Raw genomic sequence first — 15,116 nt, 5'->3', positions numbered from 1 at the left:
ACATTTGATGATGATCCTCAGAGAAGGAGTTGTTGTTGTCGTTGTTGTAGTTTGTTGGGACGATAATTCGTTTGGCCTCTGATATTGATGAGAACGTACTCATTTGTCTCTCCTCTTGTCTCTTCTCCTTTATTCTTTCCAGCTTCTTGAATCTTTCTTGTAGCAAAGCAATGGAAGGACCAACAATGGCTCCAGCAGGATCACCATCTTGGCGTCCCATCTGAGCAAGAATGGCTATAAACACCTCAAGAATAATACCCTTCAAGGAGATGTATAGCAATGAAGTTTGAGGGCTTTGAAGGGTTGAATATTTGCCTATATAAACGATGAAGTCCTTGTCAGTTTGCTTTTTGGTTTAAGGATTTTGCAGCCTCCTAGCAGAATCAAAATGACGTATCAGGGAGGAGAATCGGCGACCTCGGTACAAAGTCCAAGAAGAACTGCTTAAAGACTAAACCTTAAAAATGAAGGTAGATTTGGTATAAGTGATGGCAAGAGAACTTTTTAATAGGGCAAGATGGTAGAGGAAAACGTCCAAAGAAGTTGGCATTTTGCTTTTGGAAGAGCTGTTATGGAGGAATAACCGGTTAGGTCGTCTGTGTCGGCTTGTCTTTATCAATTTTATTAGCAAGATTAATGGTATCGCTATCGGTGGAATGGTGATAGGAGAGATGAGTTCATGCACAAATTGACAAGAATTGGCATGAATTTTTAAGATAAGTTGGAAGCTACGTGAAGGAAAGATGGCACCTAACATGATCCTTTCCATTTCACACTTGATTAAGATAGAGGAATTACGATGGACATTTGGCATAGTATACAGTTGGCAAGCTTAATTACAAATTTAATAACTGCAATCAAATCTTCCTACATTATCTTTGTAAAGATTAGAAGGGTAAGCAAGTCTAATTAAATCAAATACCCGAGTATTAAACCTTGTTTGATTATTTTGACGAGTTTGAAATTTTATTCAACTCTGACTTGTTTAGTTATTATCGAATCGAGATTAAGCGAATTTTCTATCGAATTTGAAAGTTATCGAATACAAAATACCATTCAAGTTTAAATTGACTAATTAGCAAATCAAACTTGAGGGAGCTTGATTCGAGTATCGAGTAGTTACTTCATTTTTCAGCTCTAGTCATGATAACAAATTTCTCATAATTTGCATAAAATTTGGTTATACTTCTAACTTTGGAAAGGCATTTGTGCAGTAAGTAATTTTCCTTCATTAGAGAAAACAATGCTTGTACTATTTATTTGGAAGTAGCATGAAAACATTCTCATTGGCGGCTTTTGCGTTTTTAATGATTTTAGATGGTCAAATACCCTAACGTGCAAAATTGGGATCGAATTCTGATTTTATCATCAGTTCCTTTTGGCTTGTGTTTTCTGGTCATGGTAAGACCGTATATTCCAAGGAAATGTGTCAAGTGACGCCAGAACCTTGCTCTCTGAAACAAACAAAAGTTTAACATTTTTAATACCTATTGTGGACAATGATCAAAGAATAGTTGGATTTTGTATTGTAGTAAGGTTTTGTATTAATTTGGATTTTGCTAATGCAGTCTGCAAATGCAAACAAACAATCATAGAAGGATAACTTAGTGGTAAAAACAGGAATTAGTCTCTGATTATATCAACTGGAAGTGTCAGATAAGCATGAATCCATAAGAAAATGGATATACACGCAAGACGAACTCAAATAGTTCGGTTTATAACAATTCTTTCAAGATTCTAAAAGTTTCATTCAAGACTTGTTGACATTTTCTGCAGATTTTTGAAAACCTAATGATAAAAAATGATTAAATCAGAATCATCCTATCCAGGTCCAACTTCTTTTTACTGCTTCTTTTCTCTAAATTCCTTTCTCTTCGGGAGGAAGATCACCATAGGTTTCGTTTTTATTATTTTCTTGGTCTCCCTTTTTTCCTTCCATAGATTTTGTTTTTGTTATTTTCCTAATAAAGTTTCTCTTAAATTTTCTTAGTGGGAGATAACTATTTCTCCTTGGGTTCCTAGTGAGATTTTGTGTTATTTTTCATTGTTTTGTTATTTAAATTTGAATTTACTTCAGATCTGGGAGATCTGAATTTATTTCATATTTGGGTCTATGTCGACAGATCTCATTATCTTTATTGGAGATTACAACTGTTGATTGGCAGATCTGACGATTGTTACATGCATAGAGTGGGCTGCAGTGATTTATTCTATGAGAGGATGATTTTAAAATTGATGGTACTTTTTAAATCTGTTCTTAATTTATCAGGTCTTTTGTATCTGTTAAATTACAAATCTACAATTTTAGTGTATGTTTTATCTGCCATTAGGGCAATGATGTATATCAATCGTGCTGGACGATTTCCAGCAATTCGTTAATGAAATATGTTTTGTTATAAAAAAAAATCAAAATCATCCTTGAATAAATTCTAAATTTTAACTTTTTTTATTATTAGAAAATTTGAAATCTAAAAAGATAGACAATGACATCATAAAAACTAATTATTTAACATCAAATCTGAAATCAATATGAATAATCAAATGAGAACAGACTCTTAATAATCGTTTTTATATTATCACCATTGATTTAATAATAAAATGTTTAGATAGATACTTATTTGGTAATAGCCATAACTTGTAGTTTCTAAATAAAAATTTAAGATTTACTAAATAGTTTAAATTCCATTAAGAAAAATACTTCATTAGAACTTACAAGGAGAGAGACAAAATGAGATATTAGGATAATTTTTAAAAATATATAAAGTAACAAATTATTATTTACGATTTAGACCAAAAGCTCCTTTCCATTCATATATGGTATAGATAATTTACTAGTCTAATAAGAAAATAAAAAGCTTGCCAGAGGAGTAGTGGAGAAAAGTAAAATATGTATTTACCAAAATTTCAATTCCAGGAATAAAGGAAAACCTCCATTTCAATTTACTAAATGACCATAATGCCCTTGGTCCGCCATCTTCCTTCAGCCAATCTCCTCTCTGCATCTTTCTCCAAACCCCTGCGTTTCCTCTCAATGGCGACCAAGACCCACTTGGATTCCATCGATTCCCAGGTCAAAAACGACCCCACAAGTCTCCAAAATTACCCAGTACCCCTGTCCCCACCACTGCCCTCCATATCCAAGAACATAGAGCTCAACAGAGCCTTAACTGCTTCTTCAAGATCGTCCCTTTTTTCTCTTTCAAGAAATCATGTGCTTTTTGAAGACCAGTGGCTCATTGCTATTAACAAGCCTCAAGGGATTTACTGTGAGAATGTCTTGTCTGCTGTCCCGAGCCTACTCACCGATTCCACTGACTCAGGTAAAGTAGGGGCATAATTCAGCTCCTAAAAATTTGGAATTTTTATTTTATTTGATATTAGTATTATTGTTTTGCAGTTGCTGTTGAATGGGTTTGTAGTTTCATAATTTAGTAGCGTTGATTAAAAGTTTAGATTATATGGGGTTCGTAGATACAATGCTACGTGTACAGAAATTCCAAGTAGGAATGATTGTCGTGTGTGATGAATTCAACCCCTGCCAATGTAAGAAGTTGTTTATATCGTAGTATATACAAAATTAATCCTTTTGTCATATTCTTTGAGTTGAGAATATTGCTACCAAATTGCTCTACCTCTTGAACTTCTTCTTTACATTTGATGGAATGTGTATTAACGAGTAATGGATCTAGAAAGAAACGAAAAGAAAAAAAAAGTGAAGTTTGGGGGCTAAGTGCTTAATTGAAAGCAGGATGAGTAATAAAGATAGTTAGGTGTGTGACAGTGTGAGAGAGATAGAGATGGAAGATGTGCACAATATTTTGCCTTTTCCATGGTTTTTGAATTTGGATGACTAGTAGGGAAGGTAAGAGGAGGAGGGCTTAATTACTCTTACAGATTTGTAAATGCTCTCACAGTTTAGTAATCTTCGGTTGACAGTCAAAATTAAAGGGTAAGATGGTTGACTAAGGGTTGGAATGAGAGTAAAAGTGTAAAACTAAATTAGTTGTGGCTTGATAACCTCTGAATACTTTATTTCATTGGCATTCTAAGAAATCCAATGTTTATTTTTCTCTAGATGTTGTCATTATTTATACTTCAGAAACTAAGTTAGTTTTGGCTTTACAACCTCCGAATTCGTTATTTGATGGACAGTCTAATAAATCCAACTGCAATGTTGATTTTTCTTTAGATTTTGCCATTATGTTGGATGCATTCTGATAATTGTCAAATGAAACAAAATAGTGAAGAAGTTAGTGTTACAATCGGGCTCAGAAAATTTAAAAAAAAAGTATTATAATTGGATAGGGTGGTTAAATATCATCATCTGAGGTCAAGTTTCCTGTAATTTGATTTCCAGGGACTGAAGTGAAGCTGACGGAGCTTCATCTAGCTAATAGACTTGATCGTGACACTAGTGGTATCATGATAATTACCAAGTCACATAAAGTGGCTGCCAAGCTTGTAAAAGCTTTTACAGAACACAAGGTCAGGAAAACATACATAGCTTCCTGTGTTGGTCAAGCTCCAAAATGGGTAAATATCACAATGAAGTCCGGTCATGGACGATCAAGGTACGGAGCCTGGCGTGTTTATGCTGCTTCAGATGTGGGCAAGACACTACCAGGCGGATCAATTGTCAAGGATATGGAAACCTTATTTGAAGTGCTATCAGTAAATGGGCAGGGGCAATTTAAAGAGTTTTCTGAATCAGGAAGAGACATATCAGAAGTTATGATTATTGAACAGAAATCTGAAATTGATTGCAACTTGAAGAAAGATGAGATTTTGGTAAGAGCATACCCCAAGAGTGGAAGAACACATCAAATTCGCTTGCACTGCCAGTACCTGGGAATGCCTATTAGAGGGGATGTAAAATATGAAGGTGCCTATGAGTGGAAAGAAAGAACATATGATGGTCATGAGCTTCACGCAGAGAGCTTGTCCTTTGAGCATCCTGTTACTGCTGAAAATGTGTTAATTCAAGCACCTCTACCATCGTGGGCTTGCCAATTTTTTGAGTCTGAGCCATTGTGGACAAACTAAAGCTTTCAAAGTTCTAGGAATCATGTAGCAAGATACTACTCCTGTTCAGTTCCACAATAGCACATTAGTCCTGATTTACATTCATTATTAACAAGCCGCAGAAGGTTTTGGTGCGCTGCTTAATGAGATAACTTATTGCATCTGTGTATTGCTGTCGATGATATAAGGTTTGTGCTTATTCCTTTTTTAACTAGAAACTGATGGATATTCTTGGTGAAATCACTAGAATTGGATTTTGTGCAAAATACTTTACCTGTGCATCTGGTTGCTGCATAATTCTGATTCTGACAGGCTTGCAAGACAATATTTTGTTAATAAATTGTACAATAACATAACCATATGATTGTTGTTAGTGCAACAGAAATTTTTAAAAGGCTAGATAACATCAAAATGGTATTGATGAATCTCATGCATCTTCTGGTCAATGTACTTTTGAATGTTTCTACTTTCAAAACAATTGCTTTTTTGAATATCTCTGCCTTCCAATAAAATTATTGTCAGGTTATAGAAGTTACCCATCACTGCATAAGACACTTAAAGAAGTCACCTTTTTCTCTGTTAATTTGATGAATGGGAGCTTGTCATTATCTACCTATATTACAAGCTGGTCTTAACAATAAGATGCTCATTCTCAAAGACTTCAGGACTATGAGAAGGTGACTACATATTGGGTTAAATAATTATCTAACAAGGATATATGGTATAAAAATGAATATAGATGTACCTAACTGATACCCTGTCCCCTCTCCCAAAGAGGAAAAAAAACTCCTTGTCAACAAAATGTATCATAATAGAAGCAGGAAAAGAGCTGCTAAGTGGTTTCCTATGAACTGGTCAGTGTATCTAAATTTTTTCTATTAATTGGTAGGATTTTGTTCTTTCTGTGGTTATAAATTTTGGCATCCTTGAGTTGAAATGTACAAGAGTTAGAGTAACCTTATTCTGACAGTTGACTTCACTTAATGAGAATGTTGGCCTTGATCTTGTTTACATAAAATGACTTACTGTTCTGGATGTATACGTGTAAAAGGTGGGAGGCGCCAAAGAATTGGAGCTATCCTGGGGTGTTATTCTGTCTGTTCAACATAAATTTTGAATTAGCCTTTCTTATCCAAAGTAATTGAAAATTCACCGAGTAAAACAATAATTACTGAATGTCAAATAGCACCTTTTTCAGGAAAAATCAGTGCTTCTATACTCAATATAGCATACTTTGTTACCTAATCATGCCCCAGTATCTAAAGAAGTCGTTGATTGATACTGCAAGCCTTGTTTTACTGGGTAGTTTACTGGTTTACAAGGAAGAGTGGGTGGTGTTCAGTTTCTCAGTTTGAAGAGTACTCAGTAAACACTCCGTCTAGTTGTTTGATTGGGTTACTTTTCTCACTTAGCTGAATTTGCCTGTTGCTGCTTCAGACTAGTTAGAGCAAGAAGCAAACCAGCTTCAATTGAATGGCTTGGGCTTGAGTTCATGTTAAAGTTCTTTCTCCTAGACTGATTTGGTTCTGAGAGTATGTGGACCTGGGCAAGGCTTGAATGCAGTTTGAAATTCTTCTTATTGATTTATCTCCTGTCTTTCTACAACGATCAAACGTCACACTGACCATGAGATTATTAAACATATCCCTACTTGGTTGAGTTTAAGAAATTGAGTTTGGGTCGCCCTCATACTCAAACACAATATTCAGTACAAGCCTAATCAACTGTTAGCTCAGCTCAGGCTTGATAATTTTTCCACCCTTATTTAACTTGTACTACTACATTAGGGACATGAATAACACACTATATTTTTATCTAGTTCAACTCATAATAATACCTAGGATGATGGACATTGGAAGTCTCCAAGAGTTACTCCACTGGCTTTGAGCTGCATGAATAAGTATAGTAATATCCACCTATCGATTGAATTTTTGACATATGGAACTTCATATGATGCAGAATCATGCGATTTGGAGATGAGATTGCTCCTACATTGCAGCAGATGGACTAGTGCATAATTGAGGTATAAGTAATCATCTTTAAATTCAAAATGAGCATCTCAGGGATTACTGCAGCGAGGAACATACACAGGAAACAGCAAAGAATCATGATCCTCTTCTGCTAGAAGTTCACGATAGCTGCGACTAGGATATGTGCTTTATGCCTGGAAACCTGGATCAAAACTCATCGTGTTTGACCAGAAACAGCCAGTAATTGGTCTTTGACTTCCAAGTTGCTGGGTGGACTTAGGATTCTGCTTTGAGTAATTAAATGTCATAGAGCCTCTTTCTTTGCTCTAAACAGTGAGGTGCTCGTTGGGCAAATATAAAATCTAGGATTTGGCTGGTTCAATAAGACCAGGTATTTGTTAGGTGAATAGACTTGCCAACATTTATAGTTAAGTGTACGGAATTTCGTGTTGAATATCTGGTCCAAACCATAGTTTTTGCATTTCCATTTATTATCCGTCCGTCCTTTTTATTCGTTTACTAAAGTTGATGAGACTTGTACTGAAGCACAGAGAGTGGCATCTTAGTAATGCCCTAAGGTAATAGAATTTTATGATTAACTCGTTAATTTCCACTTTGTAGTTTTCCAGCCGCCTATTCGGATTGTTTGCAGCCATGTGAAATTGAAGATTCTAAAGTCCTGGAGTTCTGTTCTTTCCTCTTTTAGGTTCTCTTGTCTGAAATGAGTTGAATTATTTCTCTCTGTACTGTGAAGTAAAACTATCCATGATATATAAGGAATTTCGGATTTCTCGAGTGATGTTTTTTGGATCGTTAGCAGTTATGAAAATTGACTTGCTACATGTTCTTCTATGCCAGATTAAACAACAGCAGTCTGATGTTCCAGAACTGATGTAAATTTTCACAGGGACGCCCATATGTGCATCAAATTTCAATCTTGGATACAGATCAGAACGTGGGTTTCCATGAACTATGATTAATTAAAAGAGGTATAAATGTGAATTCAAGACGCAGCAAAGGTGGGGAGATTCATTGCCAAGAATACAAATAAAGTTCTTTTACTTTTTCTGATATCCTTTCACGATGAAACTTTCAAATGAAGATCTCGACCATTGACTTTCCTGAAGGAACTTGCTGCGTGGCTACTAGCTACAGAGTACAGAGTCGCCTTGGACATCAAGCATCAGCACTTCAAAAGAGGCAACTTTGGACTTTTGTCACCTTAATTGCTAAAATATATTCCTCTTATCTTAAAAATTAAAACCCTTTTAGCTAACAGGATTTCCATACCAAACCTGTTGCATATGTAATCATGTCGTTAAGTTGACTGGATGTTTAGGCATGCATTACTCCTCTCTTTCTCTGTAGACATGGGACGTAAATTTTTATTACTCCTCTTAAGGAATTTGACTGTCATGGTGCAGTTACATTTATTGCCCGTAAAAATGCTTATGATCACTGGAAATGACATATTCTTGCATGTATCGCGGTGTTTGGGTTAGTCGGACGGTGACAGGATCAGTAAAGCTACATTCAAGGACGTTAGTACGAGGATAAAATAATAGTATGGTTACGCAGGAAACAGGGAAATTGTGGGCTTTTTTTTTTATTTTTTATCACGGAGTAAACTACGGAGATCAGTCAAACTACTTTCGAATTTTGTATCCTTTGCTGATGTATTTGGAAAAGACTAATGGCGAAGCTTGATAGATACAATAATGGGTCAATCCAACATGGTTATGAGAAATTTGCAGGACGTAATCATGATTTAGAAAGGAGAAAACGTGTAGGAGGAGATCTTAGACTAATTTTTCAATGGGGAATACTGATTTTAATTCTGGCTCCCTCTACTTGGTCTAGTAGCTTGCAAGTTTGAAACTTAACAAGGAAGCAAAAATGGGGACAGAACATTGACGAGGTTGCAAGATGTAACCTTTTGAAATTTAAGTACAAAGTAGCTGTTCTAGAAGTTTGAATAGTAAATGATATTCTTCAACCACTTGTCCATTTGGTCAATCCAACCAAGCTAAGTTAAGGATTTCCACATGCACCCCCGCATGGAAAGCCATCAAAGATAGTTTTCATTTGTAGCATCAAATTTTCATTTTCAGCAGGTTCAGGAGACTTTACTCTGTGGGATATAAAAAATATATTCAAAAAAAAAAAACCGGAACAGGTCGCCAAGAAGTTATTTGATACATGTGTTTACATAGAAGGTAGTAATCCAAAGAAGTTAAAGGTGTTGAATTGGATAGAGTTTGCTGGAATGGGGTTGATGAGTGAGGCCTTTTCACAGACTCTGATTCCTGTGTGTGCTTTGATAGGCATTTTGTTTGCTTTAGTCCAGTGGTTTCTGGTTTCAAGGATAAGAGTAGCTTCAAGCGGTCCTGACAGTTACGAGGATCAGTTGATTGAAGAAGATGATGAACAAGTGGAAGGCATTGATTCGGCTGAGGTTGTTAACAAGAAGTGTGCTGAGATTCAAAATGCTATTTCTGTTGGTAAGACATCTCCGTGTCTCTCTCTTTTTCTTTCTGTGCACACTGTTGGGTATCTGTGTTTCTTTTTATCTTCTTCTTATCTTCTTTGATGATCCATCTATTGTGAAAATGGACGTACATTCTTAGACAGATTTCTAGTACTTTAGGTGTGTTTCTGGTTGTCCTTCATTAATGACCTTCTCCAGGAGTTCCGGTAGTTTCTAGTTCCCTTTATATAAACAGACACTACTCGTTCATCCTTTCTGCAGGTAATTCTGGTTAAACTGGTTAACCATATTTTGAGTTGCATGACATACCTGAGAAGGTTTTACAAACATATGTATTAAGATTTCGATTCTTCATGGTGACTTCAAACACAATGTTTATATGGAGAAAGGGATTGTCATCTATTATGACTTCAAACACAACATTGAACTAATTGGTTTGAAGTTTTCATACTTTTGATCCCTTTCTATTTTCGTTTAGAAACTTGAATACATCTTTGATACATCATTGGCGAGGATAAATTTCTGCAGAAGTTTAATATGAACATAATCAGAAACAAGATACACTAACTCTCTCCACGTCTGAAGAAATTTAAAAAACAGAATTACAAATTCGTGTCTTGTATCTCCAAAGGATACCTTTATCTAGGTTCTTTAAATTGCAATTCTTTAATTTGAAGCCATTGAAGTAGTAGAAAATTTGCAATCTTTTTTTCGGAACTTACTCTCCACATGATTTTTGGCAGGTGCAACTTCGTTTCTGTTCACAGAGTACAAGTACCTTGGAATATTCATGTTTGTATTTGGTGTAATCATCTTCATATTCCTTGGATCGGTTAAAGGCTTTAGCACCAAAAGTGAACCCTGCACTTACAATGAAGGAAATCTCTGCAAGCCAGCTTTGGCCAATGCTATCTTCAGCACAATTGCCTTCTGGCTTGGATCCCTGACATCGGTTCTCTCAGGTTTCTTAGGAATGAAGATTGCTACATTTGCCAATGCAAGGACAACTTTGGAGGCAAGGAAAGGAATTGGGAAGGCATTCATAACAGCCTTCCGTTCTGGTGCAGTGATGGGTTTCCTGCTTGCAGCCAATGGCCTCTTGGTGCTTTATGTATCCATAAACTTATTCAAACTATATTACGAGGATGATTGGGAGGGACTCTACGAATCGATCACTGGTTATGGTCTTGGAGGGTCTTCTATGGCACTCTTTGGAAGAGTTGGAGGTGGAATCTATACAAAAGCAGCAGATGTTGGGGCTGACCTAGTTGGCAAAGTTGAGAAGAATATACCCGAAGATGATCCCCGTAACCCAGCTGTAACTTCTCTCTTTATGCTTTTCCTAGAGGATCTCATTCATCTAGCACTAGTAGTATGTGTACCATTGTCAATCTGCCAATGTAGAAGGAACTATTTTAAATTACAAACGTGATCCCTTTGCAGGTTATTGCAGACAACGTTGGCGATAATGTTGGAGACATTGCCGGAATGGGTTCTGACTTATTTGGATCTTATGCTGAATCATCCTGTGCAGCACTCTTTGTTGCCTCAATTTCATCTTTTGGTATACACCATGACTATGCAGCGATGTCTTATCCTCTAATTATTAGCTCTGTGGGGATAATCGTTTGCTTGATAACAACTGTTATTGCAACTGATGTTGTTGAGATTAAAACTGTCAGTGAGATTGAACCATCTTTGAAGAGGCAACTTCTTATCTCAACTGTTCTTATGACTGTTGGGATAGCTGGAGTAAGCTTCCTTGTTTTACCATCAAAGTTCACTTTGTTCGACTTTGGGACTGACAAAGTTGTGAAGAACTGGTATTCATCTGGGACCTGATGTTTGTACTCTCTTCTTCTCGTCCATCTTGTATATGCAGTTTTATGATCCTAATGGGTACACTTACAGGCATCTTTTTTTCTGCGTTTCCATTGGCTTATGGGCTGGCTTGGTGATTGGATACGTTACTGAGTATTATACTAGCAATGCTTACAGGTAAGCTGTCTTAAATTGTCCTTGGCTTTCTTTCTGTGTGTGCTGTTAATTGGGACATGGCTTTCAGTACTTTTATTGGCCTCATTACCCATTTTATGTATTTGGTAGATCCTAAACGTGGACGCCATAAACATGAAACTGGTACTTAATATAGATTCCATCCATATTTTACCAGTCACTCTTGAGCATTAAGTAGACAAATTCTTGGTTGACATTTATTCACAACCTAATGCGTAGAGTATATGCATTCTCTTTGAACTCTTATCAGTTGCTTTTTTGCCCACTTTTGTTGAGAGAGAGAGATGATGTTTAATTGTGGATATATCAGTTCTTAAGTATACATAAACGGTTTCTGTAAAATCTTGCAGTCCGGTGCAGGATGTAGCAGATTCTTGTAGAACTGGTGCAGCAACAAATGTAATCTTTGGGTTAGCTCTGGGATACAAGTCTGTTATCATTCCCATATTTGCCATAGCCATTGCTATTTATGTAAGCTTCAGCTTGGCTGCAATGTATGGTATTGCAATGTCAGCTTTGGGAATGCTCAGCACTATCGCCACTGGACTTGCAATTGATGCTTATGGCCCAATAAGTGACAATGCTGGTGGTATAGCAGAAATGGCTGGAATGAGCCACAGGATTCGTGAAAGAACAGATGCTCTGGATGCCGCCGGAAACACAACAGCTGCAATTGGCAAGGCAAGTTCCTGATAGCCAAAAACTTGGTAGCATCAGTTTATGTAGAAACTGGGGAAATTAAGGATGGTAACTTTTACATATGGACTATAATGTAGCCAAAATGGTTTGGTAAATCAGTTATACAAGTGATGATAAGTGGTTTTCTGATTGCCAAAGCTGCTTTTGCAATATTGGGTGGTTAAATTAGTATATAACAAACTAACTCACGAAGAGAAATCCAGAAATTACTAATCCATGATCTGCACTCAACCGAGAGAAGATAACTAGGGTGACTAAGTAGTGAGCCTGCCATTTATGGCTTTCAAATCCTGGAAGTTCTTCTGAAGGCATCCTTCTAGCCCTTTGAGTTTGGGCAAAATCATTAAACTTATATGTCAAAAGATAATTCTTCCCAGAAGATTCACCAATCACATAGCTTCACAAGTCGCTCTTTTTATGTCCTAAAGAGAGAAGTTCTCAAACAGGCTTAATTACTCTGGTACATTCAGGGTTTTGCGATTGGATCAGCTGCTCTGGTTTCTCTTGCTCTCTTCGGTGCTTATGTAAGCAGAGCTGGTATCAAGACTGTTGATGTCTTGACTCCAAAAGTCTTCATTGGCTTAATTGTTGGGGCCATGCTTCCTTATTGGTTCTCAGCAATGACAATGAAGAGCGTAGGAAGTGCAGCACTGAAAATGGTCGAAGAGGTCAGGCGACAATTTAACACCATGCCTGGGCTTCTAGAAGGAACAAGAAAACCAGACTATGCAACATGTGTAAAGATTTCAACCGATGCTTCGCTCAAGGAAATGATACCACCAGGTGCTCTTGTTATGCTAACACCATTAATTGCTGGGACTTTATTCGGGGTCGAAACTCTGGCTGGTCTGCTTGCTGGCTCCCTTGTTTCTGGTGTTCAGGTATACTTGTTATTCTGAACCGCTTACCTGAATAGCCAGCCATATCTGTCTTTGAAAGTTGCATTGTGAAACAGTACTATTTATGCGTGATGTATAAATGATCATGTATACTTGGTGTTATTATCCTTTCTTAGGTAGCCATCTCCGCTTCTAACACAGGAGGGGCATGGGACAATGCCAAGAAGTACATAGAGGTAAGATAATCTGCCTCGATCAAACCCTTCAAGGTGTCGTTTTATCATTACCTATTGTGATGGATACTGATTTTTCTGCCCCAATCGGGTTGCTTGCTTGCTGCAGGCTGGTGCTTCAGAACATGCTCGAACACTGGGGCCTAAGGGATCAGATGCTCACAAAGCTGCTGTAATTGGTGACACAGTTGGAGATCCCCTCAAGGACACTTCTGGTCCATCGTTGAATATCTTGATCAAGCTCATGGCCGTTGAATCATTAGTTTTCGCTCCTTTCTTCGCAAGCCACGGGGGATTGCTGTTCAAATATCTTTGAGATTGAAGCTGTTACAAAACCAGGCCATCAAATCAAAGTGCATCAGTTTTGACATCACAAGAGAAACTTGTTGATCAACGAATATTTCAAGAAAAGATTAAATCACTTAGCAATGTTGACAAGAGCAACATCATTTGATAATTTATGTTGTAAGTTGACTTGTATTACTATTTGTCTACATTCATGGCATCAATGTATTATAGTTTCAGATCCACCTTTGGGAATAAAATGAAAAGAGAGAGTGAGAAGTATGGGAATAAAAAGCAGAAAAAGAAAAATCACCACAAGATTGCCTTATTTATTTATTTTTTTCAGTAGGAGCGGGATGAAATTAAAGAAAGGAGGATTTCAATCGTGACCTCCATTTCGTGGGCTTTTTTTTTTTTTTTGTGTGTATAGTTTTGTTAAATATTTCCGGATGGACATAAATGCTCCAAACCTTGAGGAAATTTTAAACATAAAAAAAGGAAGGCAAAAAAAAAAAAACTTCAACAACGAAAATGGATGGAATGGTTAGTAATACTTTTACACAACTAAAAAAAAAGTGTTGTGGTCTATTTGAAACTCTTAAATAGTCGAGTGACTAAATTACAATCAGAATAATAAATTAATTTTTGTTGCCATTCTTCAAGTTTAAGTATTATCCAACAGAAGCCAAGGCTCCTAATAAACGCCCTAACGGATCCAACTCAGAAGCACATGACCCATTCATTCCTCAGGTCTTTTCCTCCTAATTTATGTGCCTCCACCATTTTATCTACTTATCTTATGGATCTGGTCATTGACCAAAGTTGGCAATCTCTGCAGCTCACCAATAATCACCATAAATAGGAAAAAGGTGCCAATGTCACCATCATTCTAATCATCAATATATATGCAGTAGGGCTTGTCCACTACATTGCTGCCTTTTCTTGCCTTTCAATTCAAGCATCCATTGAAAACAGATTTACAGACTTACACTAACTTGTATTATTGTCCCACCATACATATTACTAAAAAAAAGCAGGGTAAAAATACATGTTACATAGACTTTTACCATGCCGTGGGGGAAAAAAACCTTAATTAGCACAAAACAACACGTATATAGAAGGCACTTAGAATGATATATAATTTGTTCTATTTCATTTGTTTGTTTTGAAAGGACCATAAACCCTTTTTTCTTCTTTTGGAGATGTAGTTTAATTTGCTATGGAAATGTCCTTTTTAGAAGAGGGCAATGATCGAAAAACTATTGCCTAGGATTTTCTAAAGAAAGATTCTTCTCTCCTAATGTCTTCTAGTGAGAGTTTCTTCTCTCCTAGATTGTTCCGACGAGAGTTTTATTCTCTTCGGAGTTTTTCCTTGTGAGAGTTTTTAAGATTTTTATCTTTGTGAAATTTGAGATTTTGTAAATTTAGAATCTAGTTTCTCATATCTGCAATTTCTTCATTATCGTCAGATCTAAATTTCTTTTTGGACTTGGACCAGTTTTAATCAGATCTGATTGTCAGTGGACATGCATTGATGTATTGAGCTACAGTGATTCATCCGGAT

The 15,116-nt window shown here is 36.6% G+C and overlaps 2 protein-coding genes across 4 annotated transcripts; both read left to right on the top strand.

Moving 5' to 3' along the window:
• Positions 1-2,934: 2,934 nt before the first annotated feature.
• Positions 2,935-8,408, top strand: LOC113732951 (RNA pseudouridine synthase 1). Of its 3 annotated transcripts, none has more exons than XM_072080954.1 (4): positions 2,935-3,320; positions 4,358-5,210; positions 6,982-7,698; positions 7,851-8,408. In XM_072080954.1, the coding sequence occupies exons 1-2, from the start codon at positions 2,948-2,950 to the stop codon at positions 5,041-5,043; spliced, it is 1,059 nt and encodes a 352-aa protein (XP_071937055.1). In that variant the 5' UTR covers positions 2,935-2,947; the 3' UTR covers positions 5,044-5,210; positions 6,982-7,698; positions 7,851-8,408. The 3 variants fall into 3 exon arrangements, with proteins under 3 accessions (XP_071937055.1, XP_071937057.1, XP_071937056.1); XM_072080956.1 differs by lacking the exon at positions 7,851-8,408 and having other exon boundaries at positions 6,982-7,045; positions 7,614-7,791; XM_072080955.1 differs by lacking the exon at positions 7,851-8,408 and having other exon boundaries at positions 6,982-7,383; positions 7,614-7,791.
• A 147-nt stretch (positions 8,409-8,555) lies between these two features.
• Positions 8,556-13,888, top strand: LOC140037061 (pyrophosphate-energized vacuolar membrane proton pump-like). Its single transcript, XM_072080953.1, has 8 exons — positions 8,556-9,493; positions 10,224-10,798; positions 10,924-11,303; positions 11,392-11,478; positions 11,847-12,177; positions 12,666-13,076; positions 13,211-13,270; positions 13,377-13,888. Exons 1-8 carry the CDS (start codon positions 9,259-9,261, stop codon positions 13,581-13,583), a joined length of 2,286 nt encoding a protein of 761 aa, XP_071937054.1. The 5' UTR covers positions 8,556-9,258; the 3' UTR covers positions 13,584-13,888.
• Positions 13,889-15,116: the final 1,228 nt, after the last annotated feature.

The sequence above is a fragment of the Coffea arabica genome, chromosome 2e (assembly GCF_036785885.1).
Source record: "Coffea arabica cultivar ET-39 chromosome 2e, Coffea Arabica ET-39 HiFi, whole genome shotgun sequence".
Lineage (NCBI taxonomy): Eukaryota > Viridiplantae > Streptophyta > Magnoliopsida > Gentianales > Rubiaceae > Coffea > Coffea arabica.
The sequence above is the reverse complement of the archived record's forward strand: the minus strand, read 5'-3'. Positions and strand labels throughout refer to the sequence as shown.